Source organism: Haemaphysalis longicornis, unplaced genomic scaffold (genome assembly GCF_048455015.1).
Source record: "Haemaphysalis longicornis isolate Haplotype H1 unplaced genomic scaffold, Haemaphysalis longicornis Haplotype H1 scaffold_7, whole genome shotgun sequence".
Lineage (NCBI taxonomy): Eukaryota > Metazoa > Arthropoda > Arachnida > Ixodida > Ixodidae > Haemaphysalis > Haemaphysalis longicornis.
The window spans coordinates 22,131,923-22,157,162 of NW_027526422.1; the positions used below are offsets into that span (position 1 = coordinate 22,131,923).

General features: G+C 46.3%; 1 protein-coding gene across 1 annotated transcript; it reads right to left on the minus strand.

Moving 5' to 3' along the window:
* Nucleotides 1–1,353: 1,353 nt before the first annotated feature.
* Nucleotides 1,354–5,674, minus strand: LOC144144745 (adhesion G protein-coupled receptor E3-like). The gene has a single exon (XM_077676262.1). It carries the CDS (start codon nt 4,081–4,083, stop codon nt 3,052–3,054), a length of 1,032 nt encoding a protein of 343 aa, XP_077532388.1. The 5' UTR covers nt 4,084–5,674; the 3' UTR covers nt 1,354–3,051.
* Nucleotides 5,675–25,240: the final 19,566 nt, after the last annotated feature.

Here is a 25,240-nt window from a genome sequence, read left to right on the forward strand (position 1 = left end):
GAGGTCAGCGCAAGTCGACGTACAGATTTTATTTATTTTGTACGTTTTAGGGACGATGATTGGGTGTGGTTCATTCGCAAAACTTCACGCTTGTAGGTAAGCCATCCGAGATATAATAATACCGGCCGCGAGTACTGTACCAGTAAAGCTGCTGTTTCAAGATGGGTACGATATGAAATGAGCTGCAGCTGAATACAGTCCGCCACATTTAGGTCTTTTACGCTCGATCAAAATCGCCTTACGACTCATTAATTTTGGCTATTAACTAATGTAACAGCAGAAAGTTGAAAGTATTTCGAGAGGCCGACAGAAGGCCACATTTAATGAATTCGGCTGGAAGCAATATTCCCAATTCCACCTGATTGGTATCATTAGGTCGCCGTCATAGAGGGAATGTGAAAATGATAATTCGCCCCAATATGCTTTGGTGGATTTTCAATGCGGCCATTGAAATTTACTGTTTACTAATACGGCTAAAGACAACTTTCAGTAGTAAGTACAGAACGTTTTTGTGATGCCACCGATGTTTACCTTAATTATTTGTACGCTGCTGCTCAAATGTTGAGCTTATATGCGTTAATAGGTGAACCAAAAATGCAGTATACTTTTGGATAAGCAGCGCCTAGGTGCACGGTTTTTCAGTAGGAGCATCAAGTGGCTTGAAGACGCTTGAATTTGCACTCTTCCATACAACAAGACTGTCTAACCATGTTTCTTTTTCGGCGAACATAACGGTGCCATAACCTAAGGCCGTTTTGTACAGCAGTAAATCAGGAGAAAGAATGATTTCTTCCGCATGCTTTTTTACACAGCGGGCATAAACTGCGCAAATGTGTGTTTTGGATCTGAACAAAACAAAAAGAACCGTGAAAGAGTTTGCTGCCTGTTTGTTATTGTTACTTTTGGCGGCCTAATTTGGTCAATTCTTGTCATAAAACTTTCCGAATTCGCGTACTTGTTTTTTTAACACTTTTGTTTCAGGAACAGCATAATTACGTGCTTAAATCGTTGCTAACACCCCTCTACGGTTATGTGCTACGCTGCGGCTATGTAGCACTGTGCTAGGCGTCAAAATGTTGACACACATTTTCTTACATGCATTCTATTTTTCGGTTGATTGATTGGCTGATTAAGTAATTGATTGATTGATTGATTGATTGATTGATTGATTGATTGATTGATTGATTGATTTTTTGACTAGCAGTAATTAGGGAACTGATTATACCTTTTCATTAATGGTTGTCATACACCTATGAGGTATGGAGTATCTTGTGGGTGTGTGGGTACGCTAGGCTTCAGATTATGCGCACATAGTAATTCTCGTGGTTCATTAAACTAGTTCTCGAGAACAAAAAGTACCATGTGCCCATTTAAGTGGAACTGGGGCAGTCGTTTTATTCAATATTGCTGTCATGCATTCAGGTTGAACAGTTATAACAATAGTCACATCTATCTTAGAGGGGCGAAAAAAGAGACAGTCCTTTAACAGACGTTCACGCTTTTATTACAAAGGAGGTCTCCGATAAAAAAAAAGACATGCTGCAGCAAACAGGGGGAACAGTTTTAGCGCTAACAAATATATGTTCGTTCACATGTGAGAAATTGCCCTATCATGAGCAACACAAAAACTGGGAAATGCATATCGCACCAAGGTTATGTTCCTGACGTACACAAAAAAATTATTCGGCATAGATACACCTGTACTCAATGTCTCGCAACGCTTGCAGACATGTTAGCAGAGCTATATAAGTAAACTCTGCACGACAGCCGAGAAAACAGCATGAGGAAACGGAATTCGAACGTGTCATTCCGCTCAGATTTTATCACAGAGTGTGATCCTGGCTCTATCGAGCAATCTTCACCGTGTACGTAGTTGCGTACATCAAGAAGCACCTCCACTTAACTTTATGCCTCTTGCTGTACCGTCTGCTGAAGAGTATTTGCAGAAGCTGTTTGGTGCAGACCAAGCCAATATAAAATAGAAGTTTTTGATTGACTTATATTACTTTGGGTCGCTTGGGAGACGGCATACACTGAACAGTTGAATGTTAGACAAAGGAGCCCAATTAGTGATCAAATACGTGCAAAGCAGACACAGCTAAGCGTAACAATTCTGGCACTACGTACAAGTCAACGTGTACTCAAGAGTATATGATATGCACTATCCGTGATATGCATTCTTCGTGACCTGCGGTCGTCGTGGGCCTTTTCTGCGCTCCGGGCACCTCGCCAGTGCCTAAAATCAGGCTACCGTTCTCTGCGTGAAATCAGACCTTAAGCTGCAACTAGTATATTGACTATAATCACATCTGAGTACACTGCGAAATGTTGAAATGTTACTTGACAAGAGATAACTATTCATTTTTTCTGCGAGAAAAATACGGGTGTCATGCTTTTGAAGCTGTCCTCCTAGAATGAGAGCTACATTTCACTGTCCTCTTGTGCACGCGATTTTTCGGTACTTGAAGCACTGATTCGTTTTATCTTGGTGCGCATTCATCACTTTGCTTCGCACAACTTCTTCCCTACAGCGTATCTTTCACGCACCTAGTTACAGTCTCAGCTCTTATGCGACTGAACATTACAGCCTGAAGAGCCATTTGCTATAGGAAGTTTTTTTCCTGGAGTGTTCTCTTCTAGACAATCGTATTTTTAGCTGGACGCTGCGCACTGCGCTTGCATTACTCTTTAATTAGCACAGCACGCCAGTAGCTCTAGCTTCCAAATTCGAGAGACTTCCAGATAGGAAAGCAGCTACATTCAGACTCGCAGCCAGATGGGTAAAGATTATTAAAATGATAAAAACCTGTATCGTTCTCAAAGTCAGGAACAGGTTCCGCGGGTGTCATTTATCCTTTTTAAACTTACATTCAAGTGTTTTCCCCTGCATGAGCTTCAGAACCCGCCGGAGTGGTTATAGGAATCTCCCGCTACGATCACACAAGGGGCACTTATACGGAGATGTCCTTCACGAGTATCTCGCTGCACGTCGCAGTGACATCAGTCCCACTCCGGGAAGAATTCAATGGGTGCACAATTCACCTGGCATCTTTACACAGCGTCCGGTGTCGGCTCCCACGTGAGTAAGGCGAGGTCGGTCGATCCTGACAAGTCGGACGCACCGTAGCCCTTGCGGTTCTGGTTTCCGGACCGCAACGACCTGCTGTACAGGCGGAACACGCGTGAGTTGCAGGAATATGCGAGGGCGACGAAGAAGCCCTGGACCGAGGCGAGGAGGCAGAAGGCGAACCAGACGGCCTTAACGCGGGCGAGTTGGGCGGTGAGCCCGCAGACCCAGGTCAGCGTCAGCACGAGTAACAACTTGGCGTACAGGAACAGCTGAAGGTAGCGTCTCCGTTTCATCCGGTCCCTCGTCTTCCGGTTCATCTGCAAACTCGCAGTGTAGCGGGTCAAGATGGCGGATTTCACGAAGTAACGCACATCCGACACTGCGAGAATGAAGGCGGGAAGGCAGAAAGTCCACAGGTAGGACCCGCGGCCGAGGATCCAGCAGGTCACCTTGTCTTCGGACACCTGGTCGAGGACAGTGCCGAAGTGAACCACTGCTGAAAGGCCGGTCAGTAGTAAGGGGAGGCCCCAGGCAAAGGCAGCGGCCAGGAGGAACGACTTGCGGTCTTCGCTGGCGGGCGATGGCTGAAGATTAATGTTGTCCCGGAAGGTCTTGTACATGTCTCTCGCCATGGCGGCGAGCCAGCAGTGAACTGCCAGCCAGAGAAAATGCAGCAGGAAGCCGAGGGTGACACAGAGCCTTTTGTCGCTTGGTCGCTCAACGCCGATGACGCTCAGCAGGTGGGACAGGAAGAAAGCCGCCAGGAGGTTTAGCAGGGATGTTCCGCTCAGTGTGCGCAAGTCCGAGAAGAGGCTATAGGTGATGAACGTGAGAACGACCCCCACAATGGAGAGGCTTGTGCCGATGACGGATAGTAGTGAAAGGAGCCCTGTAGAGCCTGTTCCAATTTCTAGACTGCTGCCGGCTATCCACGAACCATTGACTTTATGTAGGTGGGGAGCGTAGCCACCGTCACCAAACGTGTGAAGTCCAACGGCAAATACATCAGCCATTATGACCTCTTCAAACACTGGCTCCAATAGCTTTTCGTTGTCACTATGGAAATTTCACAGCGAACTGTCTTCTTTCGGTTCTGTTGCTCAGTTTGCTTACTGAGAACCCGAGTATTCTTGAATGGTAGAATTGATGAACATTTAATGCATTGACACGTTGCAAAGCTTAATATGGTGAGATGAAATGCGGGGTAGGACAAGTTTGCTTTCCCAATAAAGCCCTGTGAGGTCAGTCCTATGCCAGCAACTGCCCTGCTTTCTTGTTCTTTCTAATCCACACAGCCTTATTCTCTCGTTACAAGTAAACAGAAGTTATCACCCAGCACTTTTTTTTTGGTTTTTCTGTCGTGTTCCTTGGGATAGTACGTTGATTCGGATATCCTCTTATGATTCAGTGGGTTCTTCCCAACCTGCCTTCTTTAGCAAATATATTTTCTTACTTGTCTAGGAAAAATCTTTCTTGTACGTTCCACACTACTAATTTTTCCAACTGATATTTGTCGCTCCGTGCAGCCCTGCTTCAGGGCTCCCCTGTCATAAACTGTACAGTGTCAAAAGTATCTCAGCAATTGAAATACAAGGGCTTACAAGCCTCTCGTCGGAGAGCACAGAAAAACTAATTTGCAAATCTGGAACGACAACTGCAATTACTTAACTGTCAAAAAGCATGGTCTAGTTCTTGTGTCATCTGCTTATGCTCTGCGTTTCTTCAGCTGCGGCGTCAGAATGACCTCACCGAAAAAAAAAACTTAACCGCGAGAACAAATTGCGCGACTTCAAATATCAGCGAGATTGAAGATCCCCTTGTTTCTGGGCGATCTTCCGCTTAAAAAGCTTACAACCTTCTAGAACCGCCACGAATTAAACGGTACCTTTAGAAGTATACGTCTTCGGTCGGACTGACTGCACTATGTGCCCCTTTATGCGGATGAAAACCTGTGCGCGTGAAGCACCAGTAAAGAACAACCGTCAATATTTCATTTTCACAACCCACGACTTTTGACGCACTGGGCAACCCGGTTGCTCTTGCCGGACTGAATGTTCTGCGTTCAGCAAGGCTCTTGAAAGGCGCCCTCGTTATGCGAAGGTCCTTGTTTTGCGCCAGCACAAATTTCCAGTACAAATCTTCGTGACCACAGCGTTAGGTCCTCTTGCCCCAGGTGTCACATGTTCCCATATCAATAACTTCCACTGTCGTCGGCACAGTATCCCGGCGGGATCCACACTGATAACGAACTTCTGAAGTTGCACCAGCAAGACGTCAACGGGCGGGAATCCAGACGTCAACGATCCCACGAGTCACCGTGATGAATGCAATGATGGCCCAAAGCGAGTGACACGCCCGGAAAAAGTGGCCAGGGAGAAAGTCTAGGAGAGTTCGTATATCATGTAGCGCCAGAAGAATACACTAACAGTTACCTTTGTGCAACACAGTATAAACCTCAATAGGTTGCACAGTTCAGTTCACGTTCTTCTTGGCAGGAACTCTGAAGTAGCCGAAATGCGACGCGCCGGTCAGCGAGGAAAGTGCGGCGGGTCGTGTTGGGACAACTCAAAAGACAGGCAGTGCGCTGCCGCCGAGCGCCAAGCGTCGTTTGACGGCTGCGTAGCCGGAGTACGCTGTTCTATAGCGCCGAAAAGCGGTAAGAGAGGAGGAAGAGGGGAAGTGAAGGGAAAAAGGGAGCGAAGGAAAAGTGAGAGATCCCGTGACGACAACAAGAGAGGAGGAAAGGATGGATCAGGGGAAGCCACGGAGAGAGGTGAAAAGGGAGCGCGAGGACGTCGCTTTCAGCAGTGGGTGTGGAGAAGAGAAGCCGCCTGTTTGGTGGCGCCCTCTTTGGATGGCGTCACGAAGCCAGGCGAACTCTGACCGTGTTGACGTTAGGAAGGGGGTGAGAAGCAAGAATTCGGCAGTATACGTGGTGCTCAATATGTGGTCGGACGAGGTTATATTCTTGTGTATCTTTTCTAATCTATTGCAGGGGAACAAACTTTCATTCGGAAATTCTTTTCGCCAGTTTTTCTGACATGCTTCTTTGCGGAGTGCATGGTTTGAGGATCGCCACAACAAAACTGCGAATGGTGGAGGTTTTTGTTACAAGGAACTTCGAACCATACCATCTTTTTTACATATTTCAACTTCAATAGTTCGAATACATGTGGTTGCCACAGCAAAAGCGAAGGAGAGCATAAAAATATAAAATGTTAGCCTGCTGTACATCATTTTTCGCCTCGTTAATACTCACACAAGGAAGGCAAGTACCCTTAATTTTTGTTTTGGGCAAGATATATATGCCAAATTGCTTTTTTACATTACTTTGCACGTCTAAAAGCATGTATTTTGTGCTGATTGCGACGTTCGGCAACAATAAAAACAGACCTAAAAACATCGCAATTTTCGTAACACGATATTGTATGACCGACCGAGCGTACGGGTCTCTCTTTTTGTTTTACTAGGTGCATTATAAGCCTTTCAATTAACCTGTGTTTACGATAAGTGTCCAGTTAGACGTATGGTACATATAAATGCTCACGGCTCACGGTTTTGTCTACAGAAACACCTAAATAAGCTGTACAAAATATATTTTCTGAGAAATAAATGAAAAGATCAATACCCGCTTTCATGTTTCTCGTCTTTTCTGCAACAATAAACAACTTTTGCCCCTATTGATGGCATATTCGCTTAAAAGAAACTCTAAGCGAATTGGTGTTCGCATGGAAGTGTAAAGGATGCAGATGAAACATACTAATCGATAACAGGATAAGCATAGGAGAACTAATTTTGATTTAACTTTGGAAGTTAGTAATGGATGAACGACCATTTATTGCCGCCTAGAGATCAGGCTCCTCAAGCTTTTTGGCCGTTTTTTCACTGGCCACGCTTTGTTTCGACCCAGATAAATCTCTACACCCCCGCCCAACCCCCCCCCCCCCCAATATTACCATTTATTGCTTCAGATCCATTCGAAAGTGTCCAACAAGATCATATCCCAATACGTGCAGTGTATTACCTGCCAAGTGAACCGCGCTGTGATGTTGTTGCAACCTAGGAGAGGGTGTTCAAGATCTCCCTGCAATTCCCTAGAATGGCAATCACTTATTCTGACGGAAAGACCAGCCACGTAGTCTGCAGCGTCAATAATAGAGAGTTTTAGCTAACCGTTTTTGACGGTCCGCTCCGCTCCGATAGCAAGCGGGAGCGCCATTGCGCATGCGTGGCACGCTAGCGCGCTACCGGCGATACCGGAGCGGGGCCCCGCTCCGCTAACCGGGGCGTCTTAGCGGACCGTCGCGGCAGCTTACGCTACCGGGCGGAATTCCAACATGGCTGCCCCCGCAATGCGAGCGCGCTCCGGCGAACTTCGTTTCTTCAGTTGAAACACGATCGACGGAGCCGCGAAAGCGCTTCCGAATAGGCAATGGTGCCACACACCTCAAAGATCTTTAGAACGGAAGTGAAAAACGTCGACCGAAGCGCGGGGCTGCTTCTATGCAGCGCCGAGAAAGACAGCCTTGGCTTGGCTATTGCAAAGTTTATTGGCTTGTTTATTGTGATTTAGAAAAATTATACCATGTCAGCGACTACATTATACAAAAAAAGGTTAAATGAGGCCAAGAAACACGGTATTTTGCTTTGTTTAAGCGACCAAATACAAATTCCTATGTTTCCATTAGGTTGAAGTTTTGGTTTACAGGCGCACGCGAAACGACCAGTCACGGGAATCATTCCCGTCGAGGGAGATACGGCTATCGCTTAGCTAAAAGCCTTTTGGCTGCTGACGCTCCGGCTGTGCTGAGCGGGACGCCGGGAGCATAGCGGAACGTCAAAAACGGTCAGCTAAAACTCTCTAATGTCTGATTTTGCCGCCACTTGTCCCATATATATCATACACAGACGCCTACAATAAACAAGGGTGGTGGGCCTACCGTACACATTTAGGTGTACTTGCATAACAAGGTAAAAAATTTCGAATTAGTTGCGCCGTAAAACCTGTTGCGACGGTTCTCCAAAGAGATTCACCGACGAGAAAATACGTGAGCGCTAACCTGTTTGTCACAAAAGTGAAAGAAAAAATACCCCAGAAATGGCAGGAGTTAAGAAGACCCGAAGGCTTTTACCCGGGAGTATTGCGCGCGGGAACAGAATCACACGTCACACGTCTACGAGAAAAGCCGGTGCAGGAATTCGATGGTGCAAAAAGGGCGCTTAAAAAGTGGTTCCTCGACAATGCGTTCTATTTGGCGTTCAGTTTGTGATTGCCTTGTGTTCCGGGACGACTCAAAGTCACTTTGAGCAGGATGCGGGCTGGTTCAGCTGACCTGACTCGGCGGTCGCAGCAGCGCAGCCACTGAGCAATCACAGTGCGTCGTCACCGTATGAGCCATTCTGCAACAACTTCTCGCCGTTATGAAATCACATGCGTTCCCACCACCACAACGCCAAAACAGCGCTGACGGTTCACGACCACCTTAGCAATGCCGGCTCAACCTCAAAATAACGTATTCTGCGAAGCAGTGACGCGCAACACCGAGCGGCAACTGCCGATCACCTTTTTGCGGGAAATCTATCGAGGATGTTTTTACCTCCAAAATGGGAAGCACTAAGCTTCTGGGCAGCGTGTAGTGCTAACGTTGGCTGGCATCATCCACGAGACGCCATTGGCAGCGATGGTCGCAAACGACACGAAACGGGAGAAGTAGCGGATCTTCCCTGAAAACCACCTGCTACAGACTGTACAGACCTATGGACAGACAGGCAGCCCTCCGTGCCGGGCGGGGCGTACTCCCGTGTTTTCTGTCATTAAGCTTACGGCCCTTCCAAAGGCTTTAAAAAGAAGCCACTGCCTTTCTCCTATAATTCTCCCTCCATTTCGACCGGCGACCGTACCACATACTCCACAACATGAGAATCTCCCACCTGCATCAACCAGGTGCCAACGTATTCTCCTGAAGTATACGTGCCTTATATGGCTTGGTTAACTCTCTCTTTCTTGCACAAGGCCATCTCTAACGACCGCATGCCAGCTCTCGTGAAGCATAGAACGCAAGTAGCGTCGTAACGTGTTGCGACGGCCTTCTGTCGGCGTTGCGGGTATTGCTGCCAGGAGCGAGCGCGTTGCAGACAAAAAAGAAAACGAAAAATGTGTGGTGTATGAAGAGGGGGGGGGGGGTAGCGTCAAACCTTCCGAGCGTACTTGTGCTGAATAGGCGCCTGCGCATAAGGGCCTTGCACTCAGACTAGGCGCCGCCGTTGTACGTGGAGCCAACGTGCAACGCGGGTGTCTTTACCCGGGGGGCCGTGCTATAAGAGCCAAACTTGATTTACGTGTGCGTAACGAAGAAAAGTGTGCCCCAGGATCGGAGTTGACAGTGGAGCCACGCGGCGTGCCTGCTCTCCGGGGACCGCAGGAAAGGCGTTACGAAAATGTCGTTCCTGCGCGCTGGTTCTTTGAAACCGGCGCTGTTGGTGCTGGTTGTGCTTACTTCTCGTTATTTTGCAGCCCCAGAGGACTGCGTTGTGGGTCAACGAAACCGCGGAAACTTGGCTCTGCAAAACGATGATTATATATTTATGCCTCATGATGAGGACAATTTATTTTGTTTAATTTCAATGTACTTGAAATAAAGATAACATTGTTTTTGCGAAGGGACAGTTTTGAAATTGACTGGGGCGGCAAGAGAAGGGAATCAGCTCGAACATAAAAGAGCGCCTGAAAGAAAAGAAAAGCGCGATGCACCCCTGTGTAGTGTATTTCCGATTATGTACCGACAATCACAAGGCAACACCACTCTTTAATTTAAGTTTTTCCTTTATGATGTGAATAGATCACCATCCTGCGATGATTAAGGAAGGAAACAAGAAACTGTACAGGAAAGGCAGGCAGGTTAACTGGAGAACTGGCTGATTGGCTACCCTACACGTTGAGATGGGGGATACGGCGATAGAAAGGGAAACAAAGGACAGCGGTACATATTTCAAAAGAGAAAAAGACGAAGAACATTAGAAAGGAACACAGAGGGATATAGGCATCGCTTTATGAATCCAAAAACGATGTATCAACGACAAAAATACGGAAGTTTACCTCACAAACACCGTCGCTCGTGAGCATTTACGGCTTAACCTGCCTTTTGAATTCCCTGTTGAAAAGACGCAGATATTGCAATTGCGTGCGCAAGGGACGGGAAGATGAATTTCAACTACACATTTTGGGCTGGCGTTCATCCAGGTAAACTCGGAATAATGAGGTTCCGTCAGAGTACTATAATAGCATTAAGAACCATGACATTGTTTTCCACCCACGAATAACATCAGGAAATTTGTGTGCTAGGAGCATATTTTCATGTTGCGGAGTATCCACGGGCAGGGATAAAGCAAAAATGGCCTTTCATTTTGGATGAAAACGAAACAGTTTAAAAACAGTTCTGCCGGAACATCAGTTATTTTCTCCTCAGCATGAGCGTTTATTTAGTTGCAAAAAAATATTGAGAATCTATTGTAGAGGCCCGCTAGGAACCGAGAAGTGAGAATGGGCGTTCTTGAGAAAAAGCGCGAAAAACGACTACACCTAGAAAAGAAGAAAAGACAGGACGGCGCGCTTTTTCATTTGGAAAGAACAGACATTTTTAATGTGAAAAAAAGCAACCTCATCAATGCTCTCGCACGAGTACACAGAAACAAAAAAATTATGCAAAGAAAAACAGAAAAACATTGTAAAAACAGTGCGTGTTATGCAACGTGCTCACTTCACGTGCAGTTTCAAAAATTCTAGTTCTGCATTCTGCAGTCTCAGCGAAGGCTGACTAACGCACACGGAACCCTCCCGGCTGATATGGTACGCTTCAATTACCTCTCTTTGTGTTCTTCCCTTGTGTCTGTACATGACTGTCTTCTTATCAAAGAGAGGCCTGCATCCATCCTTTTTGCACTCCTTACAATGCACAGCTAAGTGTAAGGTCTGCCCTTCAAAGAGCTGTTGTGTTCACGTAGTCGGATGTTGAGGCACCGACCGGTCTGCCCGATGTAGGCCTTCCCGCAACCGAGCGGGAGACGATAGACAACCGAGTGTGCGCAAGGCACATACTGCATCTCATGTTTCATCTTGCAGCCTGTGTCGTTGTCATGCTCCGGTTTCTTCATCTTCTTTTCGACCGCGGAGCAAATCTAGTCAATCTTTCTTTCGTCGGAAAACACGACGTTCATGCCGTATCGGGAACAGACTTTTTTTATGCCATGCGACAGCCAATGCACATAAGGGATTTTTGCTACTTTCCTCCTGTCCTCTGACCTAGACGGAACATTCTTATCCGCTAGTTTAACGTCCCGTCTGATTTTTTCGCACGTTGCGGAAATAGCACTGTCAGGAAACCCCGCCTCTTTTAGCCTCTTAACCTGCGAATCAAAACTACCGACCATGCAGTGAACGCACGATTTTCAAGTGCTCAACGCAAGCAGGCCCCAGCTATACCATTCTTTACCATCCGGGAGTGCCCTGAGCGATAATCCAGGAGCGGCTTAGTGTGGTTCTTGGGGAGTACATCCAACATACGTGATTGTGCTTGAAATATAACCGCAAATCGAGAAACTGTAGCTGGCTTTCTTGTGGCACTACACACGTGAAGGACAGCCCGAGCTTGAGCCCGTGTCTTTTCTCCTTTTCTAGGTGTAGTCGTTTTTCGCGCTTTTTCTCAAGATGTATCACCAACTCGCCCAACTTTCAATTGTGTTCAATGGGCGTTCACCACTTAATAAATGAGTGCGTGGAAATACAAAAATGTATGCAAACACATCCTCACTTCCCATTAATTGTAGTAGACTAAGAAAATATCAACCATAAAGGATGAGCCTCCCTAACCCATGACGTGGCTCACTAAAGAACAAAATTGCATAAACAGAACCCTGTAGCCGTGCCTTATCCACATAACGCCCTTTTGGCATCATGTAGTTCGCAACCCTTTTTTCAATGTTCCAGTTGTCTGCATGTAGCTCGAACCTCCTAAACAAAATTCCCATTGTCTGTGATGTCCCAACAACAAACCCATCTCATGAACCGACCAGTGCAGGTGACAGTAGTCGCCAGAAGCTCACGGCCGTCTCAACAATACTTACGTGTACACGAAAAAGGACTTACGGCATGAGCAGACAGGTAGGTGGTGGTTAGCGTGCCATCACGCCTTTGTCTCTCTTGTCTTTTGTGGAAAACCTATTGTAAGGAATGTTTTCTTTTCCTGGAGAAGTGCCCATGAAATTGGGCACTCCGAAACCTAACAAAAAGGGTCAGATTAATTTGTATGGCAACACACTCCGACCAAGTATTAGTGGCTTGTTCCCTATTCTTTCGCCAAGTGACCATAAAAAATCATAAATCAAAGGCCAGCCGCTGCCCGTACTGTTGCCCCTGCGAAAGGAGCAACCACGCCCTGTTCGATCGTCGCCATGGTCCGTCTCCAAAGCACCGGGGCCATGTGGACACAACAAACGGCAAGCGCGGCGAAAGAAGGTAAAAGAGACGCCATGGGGACAGACGTTGGCCCCAGCTTGCGAAACAGGAGCCGTGTGCAGGCTGCTGCACTGACCGAAGTTGCGCAAAACCCTGCCCTCTCACGTGGCCTTGCAGGGCGCCAGCTGTCGGAGACAAAAGCAGAAAAAGACAGCCCCATTCGTGACCGCGGAAACCACGCGTGGCTTTGCGGCTCCCCAACAGTATTGATTCAGCCCAGGCGTGCTGCGCTGTTCAGACTGTGCCAACAAAAATTCTGCATTTCTTAGATGAAGAAACCCCAAAAAAGAGTTGTGAATAGGGCGAAAAAACCGAGCAGCTTTTGTCTGAGTGATTACTTCCAAACTGAGTGAAAACTTGTGGCAGTCGTCTGCAGTGGCTTTGTAACAGCACAGCTGTTTAAGCCCTGTTGTTTTTAAGCTGTTTTAAGCTGTTTAAACAGCTGTTTAAGCTGTTTAAGCCCCGGTGGAAACAGCACAGCTGTTTCCACCGCCTAGCGTTACCAGAAAAACTACCAAGAAAGCATACAGAGCCCGCGTGAGTGTGCGCCTCATCAAGAGAGCCCGGCGTCGGCCAGGCTTGCGCGTGGGCCTGCGACACGTGAGAAGCTCACAAAAAAATGCCAAATAAAAATACCGAGCGCATGTGAGCGTGCGCCTCATGAGGAGCGCACGGGCTGTTTTTCTGCAGGGCTGTTTTTTAGGGGCGAAGCTCCTAAAGCCGTGGGTCTGTCCATCCCTTGTGTCTCGTGGTACGTGACCGCCGCATGCTTTCGGAGATGTCGCAAAGTGGGCCGCGATGCACGCGCAAGAACCGGCTGCAACCGGCAGCGCAAACTCGGCACCGGGAGCGCGAGCTTGTCTGTGTTCGCCAACGCAGGCGCGAGCGCACGTGCACTGCGAGGGGGAGATCACGCAAGAGATCACGCCACGAACGCAGGCAGTCGTTCTCGGAGATCGAATGAGACGCAAGGACCTTTGCTCGTTTCCTCTCGTCTTGTTCGGGCACAAGTTCGCCCTAAATAAAAGTTATTTCTTTACCGTTGTGTCCCATACTACGTGACAAATTGTGGTGGAGGTGCGGGGTAGTCCTCGATGGCGCGGAGTCTTTCACCAGGTCTGGGCCTGGGAGCATTGACTCCGAAGCCCCGTAGCCTGAGTTCCCTGTAGGGACACCGACGGTACATGTGTCCTGCCTCGCCACAGTGGTAACAGAGGGGGAGTTGATCGGGCTTTCCAAATACGCACTCAGATGTATCCATATGAACCCTACCACGATCCGAGGAACGTGTATAGACTTAGTGTTTGCAAACTTCCCATTGCAGCCAGTACAAGAACCTCTCTCGCTTTATTTCACAGATCATAAAGCCGTCGTAATGAAGGGACCTTGCAATCCAGTCATGACAACGACGAAATGAAAAGAACAAACGAAGAAACGAAACAACAAACGAACAAGAACAAAATAAAAGAACAAAATAAAAGTTGATTTGTACAATGTACGCACACAGTCTTACGTCTTTCTTAATGATGTAATGGGCGAACTTTCACGGGAGAGTTACGCTTACCGATGATCTCCCCCTCTCGAGCTTCGCCCCACTTATCATCATTCATTCCGTGGATATGGCGTGATTTTTTCTCGCCAGGTCACATGCGTTCGTGCCTGAAGTGGGGAGAACAGACGCCGAGTTCGCGAAGCCGCTTACCGGCGCGGGCTTACGCGTTCCACTTCGACAGAGATGGGAAACGCGGCCGGAAAATGATCTGGGCCTGCCAGTCATGGAGAACTTCCAGCGGCAAGTTTGGAAATCCATGTGACCCGCCGAGGTGGCTCAGCGGCTAAGGCGTTGTGCAGTTGAGCCCAAGGATGCGGGTGCGATTTCCGGCCACGGCAGCCGCTTTTATGATGGAGGCGAAGAGCGGAAACGCCCGTCTCTTCGAGATTTTGGCGCACGTTAAAGATCACCGGGTGGTCAAAATTAATCTGCAGCCCTCCGATACGGCGCGCCTCATCGCCTGCGTTGCGTCGGCGCGTTAAACCCCACAATCAATCAAATCAAATTCACGTGAGGTGCAACAGCCGGATTTCCGACAAAAGGAGCGGGGCTGCAGCTCTGCTCTTTCTCCAGCCTTGCACCACTACTGCAAGCTGCGCCAATTTTTTACAGGTTTTCCCGGTTGCCTTTAAGCGTGTCCTGGTATTTCTTTATCATGTCACTAGTTGGCCGTTTTAGGAAATTTTTGGCTTAGTGACTTCAGTGGGGGATAAGTGGAGATATCTTACTCCGTTAAAACTCTTGTAATGTAAATATATTTCGGAGGCACACTGCATGGTCAAATGTTATCGGGCATTTTAGCTCTTTCGCTGGCATGCCTGCTCTTGTAGTATGGAAAAGGTACAAAAATTTCTATCAGACAAGTACTTCTTGAGTCCAACAGCTCTGCGGATGCAGTGCAGCTCGATCGAAATAATGGCCGTCATCCATTCCATGTTTCAAGAGCACGCCCGTAGGAATCAAAAAGCATGACTACATGTTTAGTTGCAAAAGCCAATATCTTTCAAGCAGCCCCGTTACACAAAATGACCCTCGAATAAGTAGTGGCAGCGCTTAACATTTCACGCTCTGGTATTGTGGGGAACAGTAGTGGATGAAATGGATAAACATGCTTGGCATCACGTTCCTTTTTCGAAAGAAACGGAATAAAACAAAAAGTAGCTTTAAAGACGTAAAGTTAAGCTTGTATCAGCGTTAGAACAGGGCCTGGTTTGTATAATTTAACCTTCTCTTCGCGCAAACATTTATCTATGATATGTGCACACTCTGTTAAGTGTCTGAGGGAGATAAAGTCGTCGTGAACGTTGTGGTTGCACAAAATATAGTCCACGAGTGTTGCTTGTCATAAGGACGTGTCTTCAAGAAGTATGCGAAGTCTCGTCTACAATGTTAAAAGAACGAAAAAAAAAACATAGGTAATAGCTTCTCTTAAAGACGCAAGCATTTTTTTCGTGAATACCACTCAGACGGAAAATTACAGCGGATCCTTACAACTAAAAATGAAATTTGAGGCGAAATCCTTGTTGATCATTATGTTGATCAGCTGTTGAACATTTTTTTAACTTTGCGACCGCGCCCGTCACGTCTTGACTAGCCCTTGGACAGCACTCTGTAAAGCTCCTTCCGCTCGTTGGCCACTGTCATGAGCCTCCTGTTCGCCCGCTTCTGTAGCTTTACCCCTCAATGCGGCTTTTATTGCACGTGCAGCAGCATCCTCTCTCTGCATGCTCGTCCCATCGCCCTTTCTGTGAACCCCTGTCCGACGCACTTTCTATTTCCCGGCGCGCGCCTCGATTTTAAGACTTAAGTGCCGCATTCTGTGAAAAAGCACCGTTGTTTCTGTTGTGAAATAAAGTAATCGCCGCCGTAGTAAATAGTATAAAAAATTACCATCCTTTTATAAAGAACGTTGAGAGAAGCGCGAAAGCTGAACCAGCGTCCAACCATCACTGAATGTGCGTCCTCCCGATCATCAAACCTTCACAGGCCAAAACTGCAAACGAAGAAAGAACATATGCGACGATTTGTCACGCACAGTGTAAACATAGCTACGATCGATTTAAATGTATACACCTATACGTGATATATGAGATAAAGGTATACTATTGTACTCCTTCATGATGGATGCACGTATTGTCTTATCTATAACCGTTCCTTCTTCGCGATTTTCAGGTAACTGTTTTGACACAATGGAAGCACGGTTTCACGCACGCGCCCTATGTTCAGAGGTATTATCCCAGCTTTTCCGTCGACCAACCGCTCTATGCGAAAATGCATTAGTTTTTTTACAGAAAGCCATTCGTCCCAACAAGCAAGCATTCGCTTTGAAAAGCACACCCACTTCCAGCAAGTGTGAAATGCGCTGAAACAGCGGAGCTGTGGGTTGTCGTTACGAAGATAGCGTTTATCTCCGGCTTCTTTCTTGTGTGTAGTATTTGAGTCGTCCTGGCAGCTAATTGTCGTATAATTGTTTTGCGGACAGTTCTGGTAAAACAATGGTTATAGCCGTTTTCTTTGACAATATTCCCTCCGTAGATGACCATGTAACGACAGCAGACAGTAATTCTTTATAGTTTACAAGTTCATTGTGAAATAACTATATTTAAAGCAAGCAGATGAATCTCGGCGCAATGGTAGAGCCGTCTAAGCCGATAATTTTCATAAAATTTGTGTTCGGGTAATATTGGTAACACAAGAGATAGAGCCGTTTCCTGTAATGATGCTTCCTCCGCAGATGGCCACGCCTAAGTGCGCAACAAGCAATGTGGGAAAGCCAGCTTACAAAGGCCAAGTCTACACCGATCCTCTTGAAGGTAGCTTCACTTCCTAGCTGAACTGCAATGCTGGGAATACCTTTTCCAGGAGCAATATGTAACAAGACATGATATGTAACACGGGTGTTTTCACAGCGGAGCTGTTAAAACACCTGTGGTCAGACGGGATTTGAAGCCCAGTCACCACAGAAGCAGCCCAGTGCTCTGCCAAGTGTGATTAATCGAGTGAGTAACAAGCAGAAGGAACGGGATAAAAGAATCACCAACTCACTTGTAACCTCACGAGTAGCATACTCAGCCCCAATCCTATGTCTAACCGCCAGTAACGTCCAAACACTCAAAACAGCGCTTAGAGGCCGTCAAAGCGGCGCCAGGATTACCCCAATGGACGTCAACGCAGAAATTAAGTAAACTCAGAGTCAGCAGTACAGAGGCACATAGAATCAGCCAGTTTGGAAGGTTAAAAACCAGGTACAAGGGCAGGGAAAGCCTAAAGCGACTCGGCTGCCAACTACACGACACCATGCACAAAACCACCCACGAGATTCCTGATTGCGTATCCAGGGCCCTGAAAGTAGCACCTATACTTAAAAACATGAACCCGACACGAAAGAAAGTTAGACAGATACTGTGACATTGAAATAATATACGGGAATTCCCGTACACGTGGTACACAGATGCTGCTTTAAGAGTACGGTGGCATAGCCACCATGTGTGTGCACAAGTCAATACAGCAACGTACCGTAAGTGTCAGCGTGAGGACAACCTCACCTCTCGAAGCAGAAGAAGCGGCAACCGATCTAGCTCTCACTTTGGGCAATCGAAATGCACAAATGCAGGCACCCGAAACGGCTGCAAGCAATGGGCGAGAGGGCCATCGGAAAAACAGCCCACAGAATAGCAATCGTCTACAAGTCAAATAAACCAATCAAAATCATACGGGCGCCTGGCCGTGAAACTCTAGACGGCGATCAACAAACGCACGCCTCCCTTTCCCCGAGCTGGCAACGTGCAAACAGGTCTCCTTGCCCCCGTTTTTACCGTATCTTCCGAAATCGTAAGCTAGTACAAAGCAAACCGAAATTAATTTCCACCTCGTCATCCCGAGTAGCAAACACGGGATCCAAAAGCACTCCGCTCAATCCAAACGAGCACCTTCACCAACCTCTCCCAACCCCACAAACTTTACCCAACTTAATACCTGAAGCTGTGCCCCAAGTGCAACCAACTAGCCACCCTCTACCATACGGCAGGAGGGTGCGACCAAATTCCTAAACCGCATCCAACACAGGTGCTGTGGATAGAGTAACTCTCCAGCGCCAACTACAACGAGTAGTGCCGAACAATCGCCAGGACAGCCTCCGGCGCCCTGGAGGCGGAGCACCGAACTAGGACTATGGGCACCCACTACGTCGCAATACCCAATGAACATGATTGATTGATTGATTGATTGTAGGATTTAAGAACGCGCCGACGCAACGAAGGCGATGAGGCACACCGTAGTGGAGGGCTCCGGGTTAAATTTTACCACCTGGGGATCTCTAAAGTGCGCCGAAATCTCGGACACACGGGCGTTTTAAATGCAGAGCATTTCTTTAACTCACGATGTCACCCGGCGTTGGCGTGCCTCTGCGTCCGCAACAGCCGTTCCAGGTGCGCCCTCTCCCCCACTCCTCCTCGCCTGCTCTCCGCTCCTCCTCGCGTGTTCTCTGCGTGCTCGGATCGCGTTCAGCAACAGGTGGGGCGCGCATGCGTTGTAGTTTCGCGCGGGAGCAACAACAGCTGTGGCGTGATCGTGACGTAGTCGTGACGTGGTCGTGGCGCGGTGGTGCCGTGATGGGGCGGTTCTCGGCGTTCGCTCTCGCTGTCAATTTCTTTCGTAGCTGTCAAAGGCTACGTTCGTAGCCTTTGCGTTCGTAGCTGTCAAAGGCTACGAACGCGCCTTATATCCTTGACTCATTCAAACTACGTCAAGAAGCTGCTGATACAACGCATTCACTACCACCAACTTCCCAAACACTAAACGTTAACGCAATACACCCACCCCCTATGCGACGCATTTACTCGAGTTCCCCTCGCGGGGAGATGGGCCTTTTTGATTTTCGCCTCCATCAGAAAAGCGGCCACCACGGCCTGGAATCGAACCCGCGACCTCGTGCTTTGCAGCGCAACGCCTTAGCCACTGAGCCACCGCGGCGTGTACAATGAACATAATAAAATTATTTCATCTCTCTCTCTCTCTCTGCACGTTGCCAGCACAGTACAAAAACTGTTATTGTCGTTTTGTTCCTTTCGTCACGGCCCATATGCACTTGGGGATTGGCCAGGAATTAGAAGCATTCAGAAGGAATCAGAAGCATCAGAAACTAGGAATTGGAAACTCCATAGTTGCACTGTGTGACACCGGCGTGACACCTCAACGTGATGGCATTGGAGTTGAATAGGTGTACCCCAGCTTCGCAGATCCCTAGCGATGGGGAAGCTGTTGCGTGCGCCAGTTTCCTTGCTGAATTATTTCGCAGCGCAAGACGAAGAAACTAAAGAGAAGAAACAGAGGCATACACGGTGTAACAGAAAAGAAATCGGTCGAATTGCGCCAAGAGACAAAGACACAAGAGAGAAGGAGGAGGGGCAAATATGACGTTGCATTCAACAAGTTCCAAGTGTAGGCCCCTTGCATTAGCCCCCGATGTAAGATATTTAGGCATCTTCTTTGACCAGCACTTCACGTCCGATAATTATGTTTTGTTTGCATGCAAGAAATTAAGGGGTATAGCAGCTATGACTCATAACATTGGAGGAAAGGCACCATTGAAATTCAAAGAAACCAAATATAAAGCACTGGCGGAAAGAACTCTGTATTATGGAATTACCATGTATGGTTGCTGCTCAGATCATAACCCGAGCAAGTATAAGAATAGTAAATAGTATTGCCTGTAGAACAGTTTCAAGATGCAAAAATAAAGAACAAGTATTCTTAGTATGCTTCAGGCGCGCCAGCGTTTTCGGTACGAGAAGGAAACACGATATTATTTCTGCGGCCAGTTAAGAAAAGTAGAATGCAAAGAAAAACAGAAAGGTTCGTGAAGCCACGAGTGTACACAAACTATGGGAAAAAATGAGGAAACAGTACGTGCCACAATTTTCCCATGCTTTCCGAAACGGTTTATATGATACAAAAACACAAAGCATAATGCTTAAGAAAATTCGAGAACATATTGTCTCAGGTAACATATATTGGTGAAGAATATTTTTGCTGTCTAGAAGTAAGTTTCCGTTGTTTATGTTATGTTGCAATGCATAATTCTGTTATGGGATTTTTAAGCGAGAAGTGTTTGTGGTGGTAAAATTTGTGAGCGTGGCTATTCTCTTTTGTATATCTTTACACCAACTGCCTGGAACGCCAACAAGCATTCACTGCTCAGGCAGACCAGAGAAAAATACTATGTAAAACACAAGTGAACAAAACCTAATGAATGAATGAATGAATGAATGAATGAAAGTTAAGAAGTATCACCAGACTTTTGCCTTCAAAGCACGTAAGCGTACATAAGTACCACAAGAATTTCATTAGGTTAAAAGACTGCTTTCGCATATATCACTTTGTTCCAACTATCTACGTTATAATTGCCTGCACGTTACACTCTCCGTATTTGTATTCCTTCTTTCACTTCTCCTAAATACCCCTTTTGTTGTGCGTGCGTAGTTAGGGGGCCGCTAATTAAGTCAGAACCGCTCAGATCAAACCTGTTCGGTGAGGCACAACTAATTTGGCGAAGGCGCTCGCTGGTGCGGACCAGTGGTTGAATCGACGGAGGCAATGTGCTGGAGGTGCTCATTAAACGCTAGGATCGGTGCAATGTTATCGCGACAATGAGCAGGCACTCGGATAATGACCCCAACGCACCGGACTTCATCTGTGAGGTGACCGACACGAGGTTAAGCGGAGTGCGTATCCTGAACAGTGGCTTCTCCCCGGTCACACAACTCTGGCGGAAAAAGCCAAGCTTATTTACGCCCCTTTACATGCCGCTGAAAGAAGGCTCGGCTGTCGTACTTTCTTGCTGCGAAATATCGCACACGTTCTTTTTCTGTCTCACAATAGGCAATTAGTGAACGCTGTGCGATCAAGCTGTAGTAATGTACTCCTTTGTTTCGTAGACAACTCCGTTTACTCGCAATACACAAAGAAATTGTACTGGGTAAAAAATGGCGTATGAAACACATGAACGAGCAATTTCATGATTGTACGGGTACGAAACATGGTTTGGACACCTAAAAAAATGAATTTCTTTTATTGGTGCAGTTGACTGATGTCAATTCTTTCCATCGCCCCGTGAATCTTCTGTAAACAAATATCTGCAATGAACCTTGCTGGGTTAATTTCGGGTATCACACCGGTAATTCGCATTAGTTGAGAGAATGATGTCTCTTAAGCTTACTGAGCGAAACACAAGAAGACGTTTCCATAGCTAACTATGCGCTTGTGTTCTACAAAATCCACCGACACATTGTTTGACACGCCCAACGGCTTTCTCTTGCATGCAGCTTCACGCAATTGCGTTGTTTCGCCGACTTTTTGTATTGGGGGCATTAAAAAACTCTACAAGCGCGCGTTTGTCTTAAACCTCGAGTCACCGCGTTCATTTTTGACACGCCGAATGCATCTAACATTCTTTGATCCATATTGAGGTAAGTAAATAAAAATTTGAAGCTTTTCTTGTTGAAAAGGCACTGCCATTTGTTGTTTCTCTCCACCGCATAAGCCTCACTTTTGCAGCCCGAATAACTTGTTAGGGAGTATCTTTAAACCACTTTTTATTGTTTAAGCCTTTTCAGCGGAAACCTTAAACAAAGAAAGCAAAATAAAATCGCTTGGACGAGTTATTGCGAACCACGGAAAGGGAAGAAAAAGGATTCGGATATTAAGGATTGGATCTGAAGTGGTGATAAAAATAAACCCCGTGACAGGTGGAAAGGAAAGGTCCCCGCCATCCACCTGTCTCCCTTATTCAAGCACCTAGTCACACTGTTTTTCCCGCTCATCACGCGTTAAGTTTCTGTGTGCTTTTTTTTTTTAACCATGGTTTAACTCGAAGCCCGACATTGCACGTCAGGGCGGAACTTCCCGTCCGAGTTTAATCTCCAGACTGCCAGCTTGACTTTTTCTCTTGAAATTGGGAAATGCCGGAAACACCTCGCTCCGAGAACGTCCCTATTTCCCATGCACACCATAGCTACTAACTTGATCGCAGTCAAGATAAAGAACTTCGTTTTGGGGACAGGGACAAAAGCACTGCGCGTGGAACCAAGAAAATGAAACGGGAGGTGGTTCGAGGTTCCTGTTCAGAAATTCCGCTCCCCTCCTCTTGAGGAAATAGGAAGTGCTCTGGCGCGGCTGGCAGGGTGACGCTGCACCGAGCCCATTCCATTTCCTTTTTAACCAAGAATGCTCGACCCACCCTGACGTCCGCTTCCGCCTGTCAATAGTTTCTGCCACATTCTGCCCAACCACTTCCCACTTCCGTCTTCCTTCTGCCCGACCACTTTCTCTTTCGCTTTCACATTGTGGGGCACGAATATTTTGTTTCGTGATATTTTTCAATGCATTTAAATGATATGAACCTTGCAAGCTCCCAGCCCAATGATCCACATAACAGTAATAGTAATTACCCCACGTACCTTTGGCGTGAAATTGTTGAGAGGGGCAGGAAAGAAAAAGATACCAGTGACGCATGAATTGCATGTTTAAAGTACTTTCGGCCTATGTTCCCCATTGTGTTTTTGTCTCCCTGACAAAAACCTGCCGTAACACTGCTGTGTTAGTAGACACACGTTGACGTTGGCTGAAGCCACAGCCACGACGCATTATTTCCTCCCGAGTTTTTATTTACACAGGAAGTGAAGCTGGCCGTTAGCACGAAAGGCTAGTGTCCTGGATTTTTTATTTTAAGCATAGGCGGTAATTGACACTCTGCTTTCAGAAGACCCAAAATGTTTGAGTTGAGTAAGCGGGTTATTTTAACTAGGATGAAAATTAGAAATGAAACCGGGAACTACAAAAACAAATTATAAAAGAAAACATAAAAAAATGTAAATGTACTAAATACGCCACGTAAAAAAGAACCTCTGGAGCTGTGTTGCTTTCTTTTCTTTGTAACGTATGTGGGGAATGCTTTCACATTTCCACGCATCAAGACGACATAAAACGTTTCAGTCCAATAAGGAGCTGCTTGTGGTAGCCGCTCAGTGTTGCGTAAGTCATCGTTAATAATTTTTTCCGGATGTTTTTAAAGTCCCATTTGAGGCCTCAACCGCATATTGTAAAAATTTCACTGCTGTAATTTATGGCGGCCAGCGATTCGTCGTATGCATTCCAGTGCCGCTAACACAGCACTCAAAATTTACGCAGCTTACCCATGCGTAACACGTCCGTACAAAACTTATTGGTTAGTTTCCTTCTTGTTTTTGCTTTTGTTGAGCAAAACAATACATTTCTGTAACACCTATCATATGTAACTCAGAGTTTTTTTACCGCAAGAATATATTTATCAACGCTTCTTATTTTCCAACAGCGGAAACAACAGCTATTTGCTAGTGAAACACTTCAAAAGAATGTAATATGTCTTTGTGGCAGTTCGGTAGAGTGCATTTACACCCTCGCTAGACCCTTTTTAGCGAGCTTTAACGCTACTGCCTACGGGGAGTAAAAAGTCTGTTTTTTTTTTTATGCGGACTTAGTCGTTTGCTCTTTTTTTGCCCTTTTGTTTAAATTTTGTCATGCAGTGGCTTCTTTTTCAAGACGGAAAGACAAGTCAATTTTCCGCACTGTAGCCCCGTATAAAATGCCCCACAAAAAACTTTTATGATTTTTTTAGTTGTTAGAGCTAGCTAAATAAATATAGAAGACACAAAAGGGAAAATGAATGTCCTTGAGTCTAAAGAAGTTTTGAAAAAAAAAATAAGAGAACGTTTTCTTGAGTGCGTTATACTACTTGAATAAGAGGGTCTGAGCGTGACTTTTAGTGGAGTTTTATTTCGACTTGAGCGCAATTTTATCTCAATTATTTTTCAGTCAGTCAGTTTCATTCGGTTGGGAAAGCGGAAGTAAGAACTTAGCGGGAAAACGGGCCGGATTTAAGGGTGCGTAGTGATAGGGTTTTAAAAGGCTTCTTCCATATGTTTTGAATATTTTCTTTTAACACACATTTTCTTGTGAAATAGTCACGCCTATTTTGACATCGTTTCCACTTCTGGGCGTTTTTTAAGGGAAAAAATCTCGTTCTAATACCTTCGCTCTCGCGTCCTAATTTATTGAATGGCGTTTCCCGACTTTCGAGGGATCGAAGCAATTCATAAAATATCAGGAATAAACCTAAATAAAAAGTAAGCGAACGCAACATTGATTTGTGTAATTAAACACAAGGCCACCTAAAATTGCTGGCGTTTATTGATTACGAGGCTTAACGTGCGGACGATACACAGGCGATGAGGCACGCTGTAGTGGAGTCGATATGTATTTAGATATAGTAAACATAGTTTCCTCCCATCTACTTAAACAAGACACAAGCTAGGCTTGGGGGTGTGGGAGGGATGGGGGGACGGGTAATATAGGGGCGCGCCCGGCCTCCAAACCCTCCGCATATCGCCACCGGCAGCACTGATGACATAAAAATTTAACGAACAACCTCTGTAGAGCGAGAAGGGGATCCAGGCCATCAGGGCAAAAAGCGAGGGTGGAATAATGGTTTTGTGCCACCATCCGCACTGTCGAACAAAGAGGCAGGCGCACATGGCCCTAAAACTCACACTACTTTGCAGAAACCGTTCTTAATATCTGTTGCGATGTACTTGTCTAGTAGTTGATAAACGCAGGGTCGCGTAGGAGTTTCCCGGAAAGGAAGGGGGGACGGAGGGGGAAATGAAGTGCACGACGCACTCTAAAAAAGTCCCTTCACCATACCGTGCAACCCTTCGGATGCTTTTAAAGACGATAGTCTTTCTTGGGCTACTTAAACCCAGAAGTTTTGGTCTGTCTGTATGTCTGTTTGTCTCTCTGTCTGTCTGTCTGTGACTCGACTCAGCCACCGGGCCAAAGTAAAATAATGCCTGCGCAATAGTCTTGTTTAGTCACAGCTAAATCTACCCGTCTAAGTCCGGTGTAATGTTCATACTTGTCAACATTGTTGAAGAAGAACAAGACAATACGCAACTATAAGACAGCAAATTAATACAGAAGTGATATTGGCAGTGTTCCTTTAAAAAAATCATACATGCTTGATTTTCGCGAAATTAAATACTTCATCAACTGCAGAAAAAATAAAATCCCTCCA